General features: G+C 37.8%; 1 protein-coding gene across 1 annotated transcript; it reads left to right on the plus strand.

Moving 5' to 3' along the window:
* Positions 1-375: 375 nt before the first annotated feature.
* On the plus strand, positions 376-12,867 carry LOC104166956 (methylcrotonoyl-CoA carboxylase beta chain, mitochondrial-like; the record flags this gene model as incomplete). Its single annotated transcript, XM_009707064.1, has 6 exons — positions 376-436; positions 3,458-3,542; positions 3,790-3,891; positions 4,475-4,602; positions 7,882-7,994; positions 12,754-12,867. Coding segments are annotated over exons 1-6 (594 nt in total), but the record flags the coding sequence as incomplete, so codon positions are not given.
* Between the last annotated feature and the right edge of the window lie 3,762 nt (positions 12,868-16,629).

Raw genomic sequence — 16,629 nt, forward strand, 5'->3', positions numbered from 1 at the left:
ATGACATTTTTTACAAAATTAGATTAAAAAAGGAAACAAACCTGTAACAAAAAATTAACCTGAAAAATAGCACTTCAGCTCTGTAACGACTAATTCTATTTTTGTGTATTAAATTTGGAACTAGTCTTTTACAATCCTAATGCATTCAGAGTTTTTGTGAAGCATGTTTATTAAATGCTTTGGGATCCTCGAGGAAAGCCGATACATAGGTAGAAATGTTACTACTTTAAAGACAATACAGAGCCAGTATTTAATAAGGTAAATGAAATTTGGATGAGAAATAAATCTTGTACTTTCTGTGTTTGTTTATTAAGAAATGATACTGTTACTCTTGGTTAAAGTTAAAATGCTGTTTTGTTCCCCACTTAGGAAAACTATGAACGAATGAAAGCACTGGTAACTGAACTCCAAGAGCAGGCAGAAAAAATCAGATTAGGTAAGTATGATAGTGTAGATGTTAGAACACTTGTTTAATTTGGTCCAAAAACTAATTTTGTTCTTTGGATTTTTTTCCCATATAGCTGTACGTTCATTAATCAGTTCATTCAGATACGACATACTTATTGGATTATAGTAGTCATACTGAAATTTTAGCTCATCTGTTTAAATACGGATTTACCATCTTCTGTCAGTTGAAAATCTTAAAAGATTTACATCAAGCTCACTTGGTTCAAAATTTAGGGTTTTTTTTAAGCAATTCACGCTAGCTAAGAAAAATGTCCTACCATTAACCCTTCTTTGTTTACCACAGTATCTCATGTGTTAACATATTTCTTTGTTTACCAGTTGAAAATCAGAGCAATATCCTAATGCAAGCAAATCTATAAATTACTGGAAGCAGACATAAATGAAGGCAAGGCTGATTTAGTGAAACAGAAGATTAATTTCTTTGCCAGAGAGGCAAAAAGTAAGCAAGTAGCCAGTGAAGACTGGATATGTAGAGTTGGTTAATTTTTAATCAGTTAAGATCTTAGTGATCAATGGAATGCATGTGTCTAATAGCAATGTTTTAAAAAGTAGAGAGGATTAACAATAAAAGTTTTTTACTGATACATTTTCCACTTCACCTGCTTCCTTGCTTGATCCGCTGCACCCTGCTTTTATAAGAAATTGGTTTGGCAAATGTGCTTCTGTTCAAGTTGTGTGTTAGTCTCTTCACATGCAAAGAGGATTTTCAAAGACTCTAGCTGTAGTTGTGTGGGAAATAAAAGCAAGTCTGTAATAGTTTAAAAGATTGAAATCTGTGTTTCATATTCTGGACTTGTAATGCTACCTGAATTAATTACAGCTGACTATAATTAATGGGGACGATAAAATGAGAATGGTTTATAAATGCTTAACTGTGCTGCCAGAGGTTGAGCGTGGAGCTTTAATTCTCCCCTTCTTGTGTCCATCGTAATATTGTTTGTCTTTTCATATACTCTTAGTTATATAATGCAGTTTCTTTACAGCTTTGGAACAGAGCACAGTGCAGATTTTGTGCTCGGTGTTTTTTCTTGCTTGCTGTGAAACAAAACTCCAGAATTTCCTGAGGAGATGCTGAAGCTCATGGACTACCTTTTATGGGTGTAGAGACTGTTCAGCAATTCCCTACGTGGCTCATGAACTGATGATCATGGCCTTCTTCACTGCTGCGCATTTTGCTGTTCTTGCCTGTTACATGGTAACAGGACAAGAACGTGACCTTCATCTTTCCTCCACCTGAGGAAGCTCTACCAGGACGTTAATACACCATTTTGAGTGACATCAACTGAGATTGCTGTGCCTATCATTTAAGTATATGAGAAGCATTAGGTACTTTCTGTGAATACTTTTGAAGGATAAGTGCAACATCTTTTTGTTTGTAAGGGCCGTCTTTCAGAGGATAAGCTCTTGCTTGAGGTCTAAAGAATGAATGCTTCATTCTTTATCTGTCACTTTAGTGGGTAGGGCTTTTGTGAACTCATGTCCCATTCTACTGAGTGATCCTCAGCAGTGCAACAGGAAGATAGTCCCTGCCCCAAATAATTTACAGGCTGTGATAAATTACAACAGATGGATTTCTGATAGCAAGCACAAGAAGCAACTGGGATACTTTTAGTCTCCATTAGTGGCAGCAATCATAGCACATCAGCAGTCACAGTGGAGGTTTTATAGACATTACTGTAAAGGAGAAATTAATCAAGGGATTTCAAATTAAATGCCTCCAAATTTGTTTCATTGGCAAGGACACTGCTTCTCACAATCAATGGAATGGAGGCTAGTGTAGGGTAGAGTGAACTTCTTGATCTTGGAAGATAAATGTTCAATAGAATGGCTATAGGTCATGGAGGACAAGCATTTACGATTAGTGTGTAAAGAGGGGGAGCACACAGAGATGACAAAAGTCACAAGGTGGAAAATTATTTTTGCAGCATCACTCTGGTTGTAAATGCAAAAGGCAAGATGGAGATCAGAGAAAATGTAGCTATCATGATGTGGGATGTTGAGAACTTGGATGACAGCATTAGCTCTGTGGGTGGATATGAGAGGCTGTATCTTAAGAAACTTGTACAGAAAGAATTTACAAGATTTAGACTTAGGGTGGATATACAGACCTAATGAGCTGGCTGAATCAGAAATAAATTGTAGAGTTTCTGGCATGCCTAACAGGTAGGAAATTGTGGGCATAGTGATCAAGGAAGGACATGAGAGAAAGGGCTTGAAAGGTCGGCTTAAAAGCTCCCTTTCAGTGATGCTTAGCTGACAAATCTTGACGTCTCAGGAGAAATGTTAGCAAAGTAGCACCTTCTTTATTTTGGATGGGGGAGAATTTTAGAGTGATGAGGTGGATCAGTGATCTGTCTACATAGACAATGTTTGTATAAGCTGTTGTTTTAAAGAGGATGAGATATGTCAACATATCTGAAGTATTGAATGACATAAAGCTCGAGAGAGCAAAAGATACGATTTAGGATGACCTCGAGTAAAGGGTTGAAATGAAGCAGAGATAAACTAGATATTAGATGTTGTGTATCAGAACTCTGCTTACAGTTTTGGAGCAATCTAAGGAAATTAATCCAGATTGTGTTGCGTCTCTCAAGATTGGATTCAGCATAGCTATTTTGAACAAATTTTGGGCAATAGTTTTTTTAGTTCTTACTGCTGTGCTTTTGTCTGTATGTTTGTGTTTTCAGCCCTTCTGTTCATTGCCAAGCAGTGGGAGAAAATTTCAGACAACTATGTTTATTAAAATCTTTACGTCAGAACTAACTATAAAAAATGAAGGGGAGAAATGGAGTAGATTCTGAAAAGCAAGCACTTTTGTCAATACCTTAAATCTGTTTGAAGTGGAAACCATTATTTATTAAATTCATTATTAAGGTCCATTCTTCAAAAACTGGGAGCTCATCAGTGCTTCCATTCTAAGTTTTAATATAAGTGGTGATTTATTTGTCTGTATCCATAGTAAATCTAACAATTTACTGTTGTATCACAGGAGGTGGAGAAAAAGCTCGTAAGCTTCACACATCAAGAGGAAAGCTGTTACCCAGAGAGAGAATTGACAGGCTTATTGATCCCGGGTAGGTACTTTCTTTTTTGAAAAACACATCAGGTTCTCTTTGCGGGGAAGTGCTACAACAGGCTTCTTCTCTCTTTTGTTTCCATAAACACTGGCAAATTACACAGTGGAAATTTTACAGAAGTGTTCTTTGAAATACTTAACTCTTTTAAAAAAATAAAAAATCTCATTTTTGAAAATTTAACCTTTTAAGTGAGATTCAATGGCAAATTCCATTTAAAAATTGTGTTATATTTGTCATTATTCAGGTCTCCGTTCTTGGAGTTCTCCCAGTTTGCAGGTTATCAATTGTATGGTAATGAAGAGGTACCAGCAGGAGGCATTATCACAGGCATTGGACGAGTATCTGGGTGAGAGATAACAGTGATCTACATTATTGATGATATGAAAAGGAAAAAGGTACAATTTTGTTCAGTTTCTAGTATAAAGCTATTGGCATTTTTAGTGTTTCTTTTCTGACACTCAAAAAATCAACCAATTTGATATCTTAATTTTTTCAGTCTTAGCCAAAAGGAATGATTTATTTATTTTTTTTTTTAGCTAGTTATCCCATATTAAAGCAGAACAGACATAGAGTTTCTGGTGTCCAATGAAGGAACGAGATTAGTGCATCAGTAAGGCAGTTTTCAAAAAAGCAGGGCCATGTTCTAGGCGAAGAATTAGTTTTGCTCACTAAAAGTACCTCTGAGACTATTGTTGAAATTAGATATGATGCTATACAGCGTTATTTTAGGGAGTTAAGGCACTGTGAAGCACAACATCATAGTGTTGAGACTCCTGTTAGACAGTGTGCATTTGAGGGAATGCAGGTGAGGAGGGCTCTTTTTGAGTGTCAAGGCTTCAGGAGTCTTTCGTATGTTGCAGTTCTTAACCAAGAAACATACTTACTCATTAGAAATATTTTTCTCTTTCATAAACTTGTTTTATTTTTAGGGTGGAATGCTTGATTGTTGCTAATGATGCAACTGTCAAAGGTGGTACCTATTATCCAATCACTGTTAAGAAGCATTTACGTGCTCAAGAAATTGCAATGCAGAATCATCTCCCTTGCCTATATTTAGGTAAGTCCCATTGCAGAAGTAGCAAATGTACTTTGTAAAGGGCAGCTCAGGATATCTAGGTAAGACACTACTTTTTTAAATAAATGTTAAGACTGATGTGTCTCCAGATTTGACTAACCAGATATGTATTTTAGGCACACATTCAAATGTATTTTCATCAGTACTGTGTTACCTCTACAAATTGGTGGCAAGTCTTAACCGGAGGGTACCCATAGCTTCTCAACACTATCTTCTGCAGGGCTGTAGGGCTGGATTCATAAGATACAGCTGTATGGCACCGTGTCAGTTCTTTCTTACTCCTTTCCCTTCTGTCATGCTTGAGCAATCCATCCTATAGTCTCATGCAGTCTCAATTCAAATTACAGCTTAAAAAAAAGAAGTTACTTTGCTTGTAGTTGTATAAAAGAACATATCAAAGAAATAAAAAATTCTCAGTGCCAAAAGTGTCAATAATAGTTTGAATCAACAGATTTCTACAATTCTGGATGAATTTTACTGAAGCAGAAATTTCATTGTATATTATTTTGCATTTAGCCAAACCTTCATTTAAGTTTTACTTCTGTACACTTTTATGAAAGATTAAGATCAGAGTGACAGATGTCTTTAGTGCTGATTTTATATAAATACAAGCGATTGCTGCCAGTGTCTGTCTTTCAGCCTCAATTCCCAATCTAATAACTTTTGAACTCATTAGCCAATTTCAGCCAAATTTGACAGATTTAAGAGTGTGTGTATTCCTGTGGATTTTGTGTATGTCAGCATCAGAGGAGAAAGACCCTTCTACTGTCTCCATTTTTTAAGTAGGGTTAAAAATAGGTTAGTCCATTAAAAAATAGGTTAGTCCTTGTCTGTTCTGCTTGACTTAACCGCTTGCATAGCAGCTGAGAGGCATTAATTGATTTGCCAGTCGGGATGCTCATAGTGGTTAAATAGCCAACATAAATGTAGATCCTTGCCAGCGTAAGTGTTTGTTAATTTCTTCCCCTGCTGACACACCAAATATGCAGGGAATACGAAGAGAAGGATTAGGAGAAATGTGAACTTGAAAGTATTGGTGTGATGCATACAGGGACAGTGTGGGTGGGGAGTTTGTGGCATTGTCGCTATCACACTGCAATGGAAAGAATCTTGGAGGCAAGGGAAGGGCTAAATTTTATCTCAGTCATAAAAAAGAGAAGAAACTTAACTTTGCTGTTTGCAAAACAACTGTATAATTTTTTAGTCTGAATTATCCACAAATTCTGTCTCTTCAGACAACTGTTACGTTTTTAGTGAGTTATTGTCACCGTTTGAGGCTGGGCCCGTGCTTACAGCCAATGGCAGATGCTCTCTGTTAACCTCGTCCTTTCCCAGGAGGGGAGGGAGAGGAGAAAAGGGAGAGAGACTTATGGATTGGAACTTGAAACAAACTTTAATAAAACAATAACAGTGAAAATAGTATAAAAAATATTAAAACTAATACTACTAGTAATAGAAATCGAAATACACAAAACCGATACTGCTCTCCCGATGATGACCACGGGACCGCGTACCGCCCCGCAGCAGCTCGCAGTGCTCACAGAGCAGGGCGGGCACCCAGATGTCCCAGAACTCGGCTCCACAGCAGGTGGGAAACCGGATTGAGGGGTGCACGGTCAGGGTCGGAGGGAGGGGAGCAAGCAGAGTCCCACCAGGATGCTGGCCATGAGGGAAAGGGGGGCCTGTGAGTGGGATGGAATACTGCCTTGGTCAGGTCTGGGTCACCTGTGCCCTCTGAGCTTCTGGGGGTGCAACCCCTCCTCCTCCTTCCCCCAGGAGGAGCCCAGTGGAGCCCAAGAGAGCCCGCAGGGAACAAGCACCCACCCGTGGGCCTTTCTGCATAACAGTCCCGCTCCTGCCCCAGCAACAACTACAGACATGAACCGCCATCAGCTCTGACAGCAGGCACTGCCTGAAGCCTGTAGTCAGCTTCAGACAGGGCAGTTACTAAGGAAAGTTAACTGAAGAAAAGAAAATAAAATCTACTGAAAGCAGAAATAGTTCTGTTTCAGCCAAACCAGGACAGTTACCAGTGAGCAATTATGTGTGATTCTGCTGTTTTAAGATCTTACAGAGTGAGGAACTGTGGGACATAAATATGCATTTGAAACAAAAGTTTATTTTTTTATTCCCCCTTTGAGTTGTATAGTCTCTGTATACTGCTCATCACTCAAACCTGGTGAGTTATTTTACCTTGGCAATTTCTGTACCTGGGCTTGTTTCAGTTCATTTCAGTGTACTTTGTAGTCAGTCGGCACTTTGCTGACCATAAAATTTTCATGCCATTTGGACTGCCTTTTCCCCCGGTGTTAGCCACCTAGGTGTTAATTCTGATGTGGACACCTGGTGCCATTTTTCAGTGAGTCAGTCACTGGTGTGGGCATTTTCTTTTGTGTTCAGGGATAGCCCATTTCACAGCACTGGTGTGTTGACTAGGTTGGTGTTTGTCTAATTGCTGGAGCTGATGCTGGTTTAGGAGAGTGGTTCTGCAAGGGTGGGGGAAGAATCAAAACCCTGATTCATGGTAAAGCTGAATATAAGCGATTACTGGCTGCAGTCATGCAACATAAGAATGTGCATGTGGACTGTTGCTCATAAGTAAAAATTAATTACCAGGAGCTAGAGTTCCAAGAGATGCTTGACCTCCCTGTGCATTTTCTTCTGGTCTTCTATCCTTCTTTGAAGTCTTATGACATGATGTATTTCCATTATTTGGGAGTAGAGAGATGGCTGCAGTTGGAGACCTGTAACCTGTGGGCATGTCATAAGGCATGGACACAGAATAAATGAAGATTCCTAAACATAGTATAAGGTCTTTGGTATGTTTGTATAATCAGAGTATGAAAGTACACATGCTATACCTCTTGAACTCAGTGATGATTAGTCTCACACTTTTCTGGAACTTGTGACAGAATTGCAATAGAGTAATTGAGTTAAAATTGTACATTGAAAGTGTCTGTAGTTTAAATATTTTGCAGTAAGATGTGTTTAGAAATTTGTATAGGGAGGTACAGTTACATTTCTAAGCACATCTGAATTTATTTTCCATTAGAATGATTGGGATGGGGGGGAGTGTTATTATTTTTCTTTGATTTTTTTTTTTTCAAGAATAGTATCCTGATATATGTAGATTCATGGAAATACATGTAGTGTTAGTGATAGTAATTGCTGTATACTTTAAATCATGTGCAGATACTTTACCAACAACTTAAGTATATAACACTGTTCAAAGACATGTTAATGTATTTTCATTTACTCTAGTTGATTCAGGAGGAGCAAATTTACCTCGACAAGCAGAAGTATTTCCAGATCGAGATCATTTTGGCCGTATTTTCTATAATCAAGCAGTCATGTCCTCACAAGGAATTCCACAGGTAATTTGTTTTTACTTAAGAATGAAGTGTACTGATTAGTTTTTATGCTTGCTGCCTTCATCTCATTTCAAGGCTTGTGCCCGTGCTTTGTTTTTGACAGCACTGTGTTGTGCTGACCTGATGGCCTAGTCTGGGGATTAGAGGCACTGTAAACACAGTAACTGTCGACAGAAAGTCATTATAGTTTTGAAGAAGTTGTCTTCTTTCTTGGCCTTAGTGTTAATGACATGGCCTATCTGCTCCTGTCTTGGAGTGGGAGAAAAAAGGGACTTGACAACATGGTATGTAGGGCCATGCAAGGAAGCACTAGGAAGTATCTTGGAACAGATTATTATTCTGCATCAACGCTGTAAAGGTGAGGACCCCTTTGATGATGGCTAGTAAATGAGACATACTTTATACTAACAGGGCTATGCGTACATTTATATATTCATTTTATACACTGATGTGCTGTATGATAAAACTGCCCTAACGACAAGGTTATTTTCTATGTATTAATAATGCATAGAATTACTGTTAGTCACAGTTCCTGCATTTAGAAGTGTTTTTTGTGTCATGGATGCTTCAGGAATGTGTTGGGGTCAGTTTTTTGACGCAGGTGGCATGCTAGGGAAGGTGCGCTTCTGGATCTATTATTCATGGAGAACGTAGAGCTGTTACAGGATGTGATTGCTGATGGCAGCCTTGGCTGAAGTGAAAGTGGAGGGCAGAGTATAAGGTCCCAATGGAGGTGAGGAAGGCAAGTAGCAGGAAAAAGACCCTGGACTTCTGGAGAGTAGTCTTGGGCCTGTTAAGGGGATTGTCAGCAGGGACTTGTGAGAGGCTGCCAGGGAGGGCGGAGTAGTCCATTGGCTTTGAAGATAACCTCCTCCAAATAAAGGAATGCTCCAGGAAAGCAGATGACCAGGTAATTCGTACAGAGTTGCTGTCTAGTCAGTCAGCTCCCAGCCTCTTCATATCATTGTGTAACCCTCTCATATACCTACCTCATACTCCCTTTTGCAGGCCAAAGAATTCAACCTTACTTAGCTGTTTTTCCTACAGAAGGTGTTCCATACCTTTGGTGGTCCTAGTTTATCTTTAAACCTTTTCCCAGGTGTCGTTTTATCTTTTGGGGGATGAAGGAGCCGGACTGCACTACTCAGTGTGTCAACTAATAATGGATATATATGTAATAATGATAGACACTATTCTCTTTTCTGTTCCTTTACCAGTGATTCCTAACATATTTGATGTTTTTGACTGCTGAGCAGTGAGCTGGTATTTTCACTGAATTATCGTAATTTCAAAAGCTGCTTCTATATGTAGCTGTCAGTTCAGTGCCCATCACTTTATATTGGCTGGATGAAAGAAGGTGAAGAAAATTTTCAGGTTATTCCACCTGAGAAGAAGAATTGTTTTAGAACATTAGGCTTAGAAATAGGTGTTGGAACCTCAGGCAGAGCTAACTTGCTGTTTCATCTGAGTACTGTCATGGAAGTATTTCACCACCACATTGTTTTGACATTCTTGACTGTTGAACTCATCATTAAGGTAAAGTGGAATAGGACTTTATTTTCTTCATTCTTACCAACGTCTGTCATTGAGAGGCATAGTTGGGCTGGAACCATTTTTATTTATTCTCTGTGGGAAGCTGTGCTTGTTTAAATCTCCTAGTCCAAGAGGAGGAAGGAGAAGCTATTACTTCCTTTCAGTGTGAAGCAGAGGCACCAGTCAAGGATACAGTATTCCATTTGACTCCTTGCACGGCACACATTGGCTTTGCGTGATTTCTGAGGAAACTACATTTGTTACCTTGATACTTTTTTGGCACATCGTGGAAGCAAGTCAGACTTCAAATCTTCAACCGTTTTTCCTCTGCCAAAAAGTCTTGAAATCTATTACCTCCAGAAAAATCCAGGGCTGAAGATTCCAACAACACACTAAGTCTCTTTAGAAAAAGTCTGACATAATTCAACTTCTGCAGTTCTTTTCTTTCCAACAATGAAAGTAGAGCAATTGTAGTGATTAACTAGGTCTCCAGAGGAAAAGCACTGTTGAATTAGAACAAAAATACTTAGGAAAAAAGACAGTTTAGAAGCTGACCATCCTGAGGAGTCACAGATAGGTCTAGATTGTACTTTAGGTTTATACATGTGTAAAAATTGGTCCCAGTATTTTTGTGGAACAGCAAGTGTCAAAGGAGGCAGTGACAGGGCTGTTTTGCCAAATTATCTTTTTAGGAGAAGTTTTAGTAAACCTTATTTTTTCTAGAGACTCCAATTATTAGCTGGTATAGGAGTAGTAATTTTTAGATAGTATGTCAAAGATGAATATATAAACCCAGTTTGCAAGGCTGAAATTACTCACGTTAGGCAGGACCTTTCCAGAAATGCCTGGCCCTAAAGTCATGCTGGTGTTTTCCTGAATATCTTGAAACAACTTTAATGTATTTGCAAAGTTCCCTATAAAGTTGTATTTGTTTTTATTTCAATTACCACATAGTGTTGTATTGAGAGTAGCACTGTACACCTTTACAAAAAACTAAGCATAGGAAAAATTTGCCTTTCAATAAAATATGTTTCTGCTTGGTATGACACTGATGAAACTTTAACTTTCTTAAAATATTTATGGAAGACTGGGAAGAATAGTTTACTGAAGTGCTTCCTTCATTTAAAGGATGTAATATGGGTGTATTTTGTTTGGAAGATGTTTGTGTCCTTCGTTTAATTTCAAAAAGGCATTAACATTTGTAAATCTCCTGTTGATTCCATGCTAACAGATTATGACAGCTAGAATTATCTTCCCTATCTGAGAGGATGTTTCGTTAGGAAATTATGCTCCCTTTGATTTCTATTCTGGTTAATTCTTCTGGGTCTGAATGTTAATTCTACCTGCTGTTCTTTGTTGTGGTCTGCCTGAAGGTCTTTTTCATCAGTTCATCAGCCCTTCGCAATTTTGCCCTTAAAGTGATTGCCTTTTTTTTCCCCCTTTTTTTTTTCCAGTTGACTATGGTGCTTGTAATTTCCCTGTCCACTCTTACCTGTGACTGATTTATTATACTGCTGCTGCAGCTTTAAATTGCAGTGATGTCTGTATGGCTGTGAATCAGAAAGCTGTGATTAGCTTCTAATTAGCTGTTTCCTAAGCTCTGTCACACTTGCTGTGTGGATACAATGGGGAGCTGATCAATGGGTATGAAATACTGTATGTGCGTTCAGAACTGTTGATTTTTATTACGTTCTTAAGTAATTCCCTATGCAGTAATTCGAAGAAAGAAGTCAGGAAGTAGCACATTAGTTTGGAATTTGAGGTCGTGCTATTTGACAGTAGATTTTTGTTTTTCCAATATATACATATTCCAACTTGTGTATTGGAAAAAGTGACACCTGAGTTAAAGTTTAAATACAGGCATGTTTTGGGGAATTTAAGGTTGTACTATTTGACAGGTAGATTCTGTTTTTTCCAATGTATACATATTCCAATATACATATTGGAAAAAGTAACACCTAAGTTACAGTTTAAATGCAGGTACATTTTTCAGCATAAGCATAATAAGAGTAGGAAAAAACCCAGAAATCTTGGGGAAAAAATCAAAGTCATTTTTTCCCCAGATTTCTCCCATTTCTAGACTGTTGTGTTATCTTTGAATTTACCAGGACATATTTATTAAATGCACATCAGAAATACTGCAGATTAATCGTGTGACTCTGAATATAGTTTAAGATACTGAAAACTGTTTGCTGAAAAAGCTGTTTGATTTGATGATAGCAGGTTGACATAGTTCATTTACTCCTGCTTTAGATACGGGTAATGTGATTTGGAAGTTTTATTTTAGTGTGCTGTTTTCTTCTAAGAGCAAACATTAAATTATCATTTAACCCAGAACACTACTTGGTGTCACTTTAGAAGTATTTCCAAACAAAGTTAACACAAAATAACATCATTTCGTGTTTTGATTTTTTTTTTTTTGGTGGTGGTTGTGAAAGAAAGCATTTCTTATTGTCTGCTTTTCCATATGAATATTCCATTTCTTCTACTTTACAAGCTGTTTTGAAAGGGTCTTTGGAGGAGCTCCGCTGCAGGAGAAGTGAAGTAAGAAACTTCATTTTCACGATCATACGCTGCTACAGTATTCATCATACCTGGGATCAAGTCAGTTTTGTAGAAGTATCAAGTATTTGTAGAGAATGTTCATTGGGTAGATGTTAAGCTCAAAATTAGGCAAAAGGATGAAGCAGAGATTATTCATGTGAAACCCTATGAGATACTCAGCGTGCCTTAAAGGGGCAGTGTTAATTAGATGATCCATTGAAGAACTAAAGTTACATACTAGTAGATGAGAGGAATTTTCTTCAAAGGATGTTAATATTGGTGAAATTACACCAATAAGCAACAGCTGAAGCTCTGACTTGAGTGTAAATACCAGGAGCAACCTCTAGGTTTCAACCTTGTACCATTCATGGATAGAAAGAGATTTGACAGTGGAATATGCATCTCTTCAAACATTTCACACACGTAGCTCATGGTATTTCACATATGAATTTTTCTGCAGAGTGGCCTGAAGATCATAGTTTAAGAGACTGAAAACTAGAGAGATTCCCTGATCTTTTGAAGAAAAGCTAAAACATAAAGTTTGCTCTGTCAGGCAGAAATTATCTTGCAGTGCTGTCCCAGAACCTGTATTAATACCAGTACAATATATAATAGTAGCATATGCATTTGCTGTTTTCAAGGGTTGGAGAATTCATTAACTTCTGCTTTTTTTTTTTCCTAATAGATAGCAGTAGTAATGGGATCGTGTACAGCAGGAGGAGCATACGTACCTGCGATGGCTGATGAAAGTATTATTGTTGGCAAACAGGGAACAATATTCTTGGGAGGGCCACCACTGGTAAGGATACAGAAGTTTCTAGTCACATAGCCCCTCAAAAATTATGCTGCTGACAATTGTACAGCTTGAACTATTGAGGCCTTTCTTAGTGAGATACTTGCAGATATTCTGTAGATTAGTTTACATTTTTTAAGTATATCTGAATGTTTACATCCTAAATTAAATCTTTCCTGTCTGTTAGAGGTGTATATATAAATCAGACTTTGTTAAGGTGTTCTTATAGTACTGCTTTTAGATTGCTGTGCACATTTTAAATGATAAAAATGCTTTCTGTATTCAGTTATGTAGTCTCAAGGTTAGATGTGAAATAAAAAAAAAAATTACAAACTTGTATATTATATCTCAGACTCAAGATCAGAGAACTTCAGAAGCAGAACTGATCTGCTATATTTTATGTCAGTTCACAGACAAAGGAGATGCACTTACGATGGAGTTTGTCATCATTTCCTTACATTCTTAGTAGAGAAATTGTTTCTAAGGAAACTAACCTGAAGAACTCCTGTGATTTAAAACTTGCATTGTTCTGGAACTCGTAGTGGAATTTGTGACTGTGCAAAATATTACAGCATAAGACAGCTTTAAAATTATAGTAACTTAGCTCCAACAGGAAGGGGAGTGCTTGAGTGGGGCTTATTTTTTTAAAAAAGGGCTGTAGCAGTGTATGTTCTAGCGTAGGCTCAGTTTTACACTGGCACAAATAATAGTCTTTGCTGACAAAGATTATTTTACTTAACACAAGCTTTTTGAGAAGAAAGGAATTTCCAGTAGTATATGTTATGTTAGTACTGGAGCTAACAGGTAGGGCAGCACCTAGCACAACTATTCTAGTCTTTGAAGTCTGACGGAATAAACTTGCTCTTTTGAAATAGCCAAGTACTTGTCTCATTGAACAAACTGGTTTGAGGCACCACATTGTCTTGGTTGTGGTTATAGTCTTTGGAGAACTTTCAGGCATGCTTCCTATGACAAAGCCAAGTGCAAAGCAGTTGTCTCTTAAAAAAGGCCTTCCAACTTGAGCAGACCTAAATGGAGAAATCACTTTAAGAGCATTACTAATGAAGATAATGCTCCACTCAATTTCTGTAGTAATGGAGGAGGTGAAGTCTGCTGAAAGTCACTTCCTTCCACCACTTAAGATACTGTGAAAGTGTAGCAGATCCCATAAACTATGGGAAGACAACAACTGACAGATTAGTTTTTTTGTTGAGCAGTCCTACATGATTGTGTTAATTTCCTTAAAAGCATGAAGAACTTATCCTGTGTTATTTAGTGTTTATTTGTATAGCACTGCTCTCATTTCCACAATATGTTTTTGCATTTCATTCTTTCCTTTGCTTTAGGGTGTTCTTTTACCCACTGCATCGTCTTGATGCTAAAAGTTGATTTAGCATTTTATACCCTTTTTTTGTCCTGAAGTTCTATGTATGTATGGATTTTAAATTCTTGTACAGCTTAAGAAAAAAAGAAGTCCTATTATTTATGGAGGCATACTTTTCTATGGCTGGTAAATGCCAATTACTGTTCCAGAACATCTTAAATAAATTCAGACTGTAACTGGCATATCGAAAGCAGTGGTGGGGGTCACACACCTATAAGTACAAGGATACTTTGTTTTCTACCATAATAAAATAATGCATTTAGCTTGAAGTATTTTATTATTTCGGTGGAGGCTTTCCAAGTTTAGAAGAACAAAATCATCAGCAAAAGCAAATGAAGTAATAGTAACTGTGTCATTTCATGCTAATTTATTTGCTGCTCATTAGAATTTAGAATTCTTTAATTTCTTTGTTGGAATTTCTTTGGCAGTAATTGTTTCAATCATCTTACCTAGGCCTGTGTTACTTTTTATCTTGTAGTAGTCTTTTTCAGCATCTTGTTTAAAGGTAAACAAAGACAAATCCTCCCTCAAAGCCATTTTCTGTAAATTTATCACTGTAATTTAGATATTAGGAGTTTCTTGGTGAAAAGTGCATAAATATAAATGAAGATATTAGTTGAGAATAATATTATTAGTTGAGTGAGTAACGGGTGATTCATAAACCTTTTTATTGCACTGAGGAAATGTGTATGATGAAAGAAATGAACTTTTACATCAGACTGTTACTTGTTTGGTTATTGTGTTACAAATAATTTCCCTGGTTGCGGAAACACCTGAGCTATCTAAGCACAAACCCTTTCTAGGTCCAGCACAGTTCATTATCTTAGAGCCAGTGGCATGTAGAGTAGCAGTACTGCCTCTTGGACTTGCTCAGGTTCAGAGTAATTTGTTGCAGAAGCTCAGCTAGTAAATCTGAAAGACTTGAGCGAACTCAGCTTTTCTGACATGGCATTTCCATTGGCAAGGGTGCTGGGGAGTGCTGTGCACCTTGATGGTTTCTGCTTGGAGCTGTGTTAGAGCTGGAAGCGTTCATCAGACCCTGGGAGACCGCTTGGGTGCACTGAATAATGTGTCCTGGAGAGTTTACTCAAAGCCAGTTTCTTTCAAGCTCCAGCATTAAGCAGGTACAAAGTAAGACAGCCAATGCCCAGTACTATCCAGGGAGCTGGCTGCGAAGCTGAAAAAAAGGGAACCAGACTCTCTTGTTCTGAGAGGATGGTAATCATTTAACATTGCAAGGGAATTCAGGTCATACATGTGTTTCACTGAGATGTAGCACAGGAGACTTTTGCCAGGATAGACAGCTGAAGGAGAGTGGCCTGAATCAGTTCTCAAAGGGAAGACTGGGCTAGGCCAGTCAGTGACTGGAAGAATGTTGTGAAGTTAGAAAGGATGAAAACTTTTCACCATTTCAGAGGAGGATTTCACAACTATCCTCCAATTTAATTTCTTCCTTAGCAACCTGCAGATGAATGATCCTTATCTTTGTGTGTATAGATCAAACTTTAATATCACTACCTGTCAGCTTTTCTGTTTGGTAGAGCTTTTCATATTCTCACGGAAAATATTTTGCTTGCCTTTCTCTAAGCATCAAAATTACTTCAGACTCCCATAGAAACTTCCATGTTATGGCCGATATTGTAACCGTTATTGTGTATGCTCTGTTCCCCAAAATGTCTTTCCTATATGAAGAAAATTGGATTGGATATTATTGCTCACCTGCCTAAAACAAAACATCCCAAGGAAGCAAAAGAAAATCTCTGATGTTAGTTATAATAAGTCTTGGGATGTGTATGCTAAAAAAAAGTGAATTGTGTGTACAGTCTGAAGTCTAAAGTGCAGGTTTCCTTGGCCACCTTTTGAGAAGGATGAGGAGTAATCACTCCATGAACAGATAAATGAACTCAACAGTAAGAGAAGAAGTGTCACAGTATTAGTAATATCTAGGGCTATTCTTCTGCACTCCCCCAAGCTGAGGAATCTATATCCTCACCCTTGGCAATACTGCTTGGTAGCTTGAGTTGTTCACCTGTCGGCTTCTCCATCCCATTCCAGAAACTTCTGATTCTTGCTTTCCCTGGGAAAAATTGTTACTTTCTGTGCTCAGCAGTAAAGTCTGGTAAAAAGGGATAAGTTTGTCAAATTTGTGTGTTATTTATGTGGTGGGGACTCTTCTACACATCAGCCTGATCTGTTGTGGGAAATGGACATTTTATTTAAAGTTTGTGTTAATTACTCCTGATGATTGCTAGGTGAAGTAACTTGAACAGGAGTTTCTTTGAAAATGCCCACATATCTTGTCAAGGCTCTATGTGCCATCTGTTAGAATTTAATGAATGGTAAGAAAGTTAGTACCATTGTCACCGTTTAAGGCTGGGCTGGCT

Source organism: Cariama cristata, unplaced genomic scaffold (assembly GCF_000690535.1).
Source record: "Cariama cristata isolate BGI_N322 unplaced genomic scaffold, ASM69053v1 scaffold16139, whole genome shotgun sequence".
Classification (NCBI taxonomy): domain Eukaryota; kingdom Metazoa; phylum Chordata; class Aves; order Cariamiformes; family Cariamidae; genus Cariama; species Cariama cristata.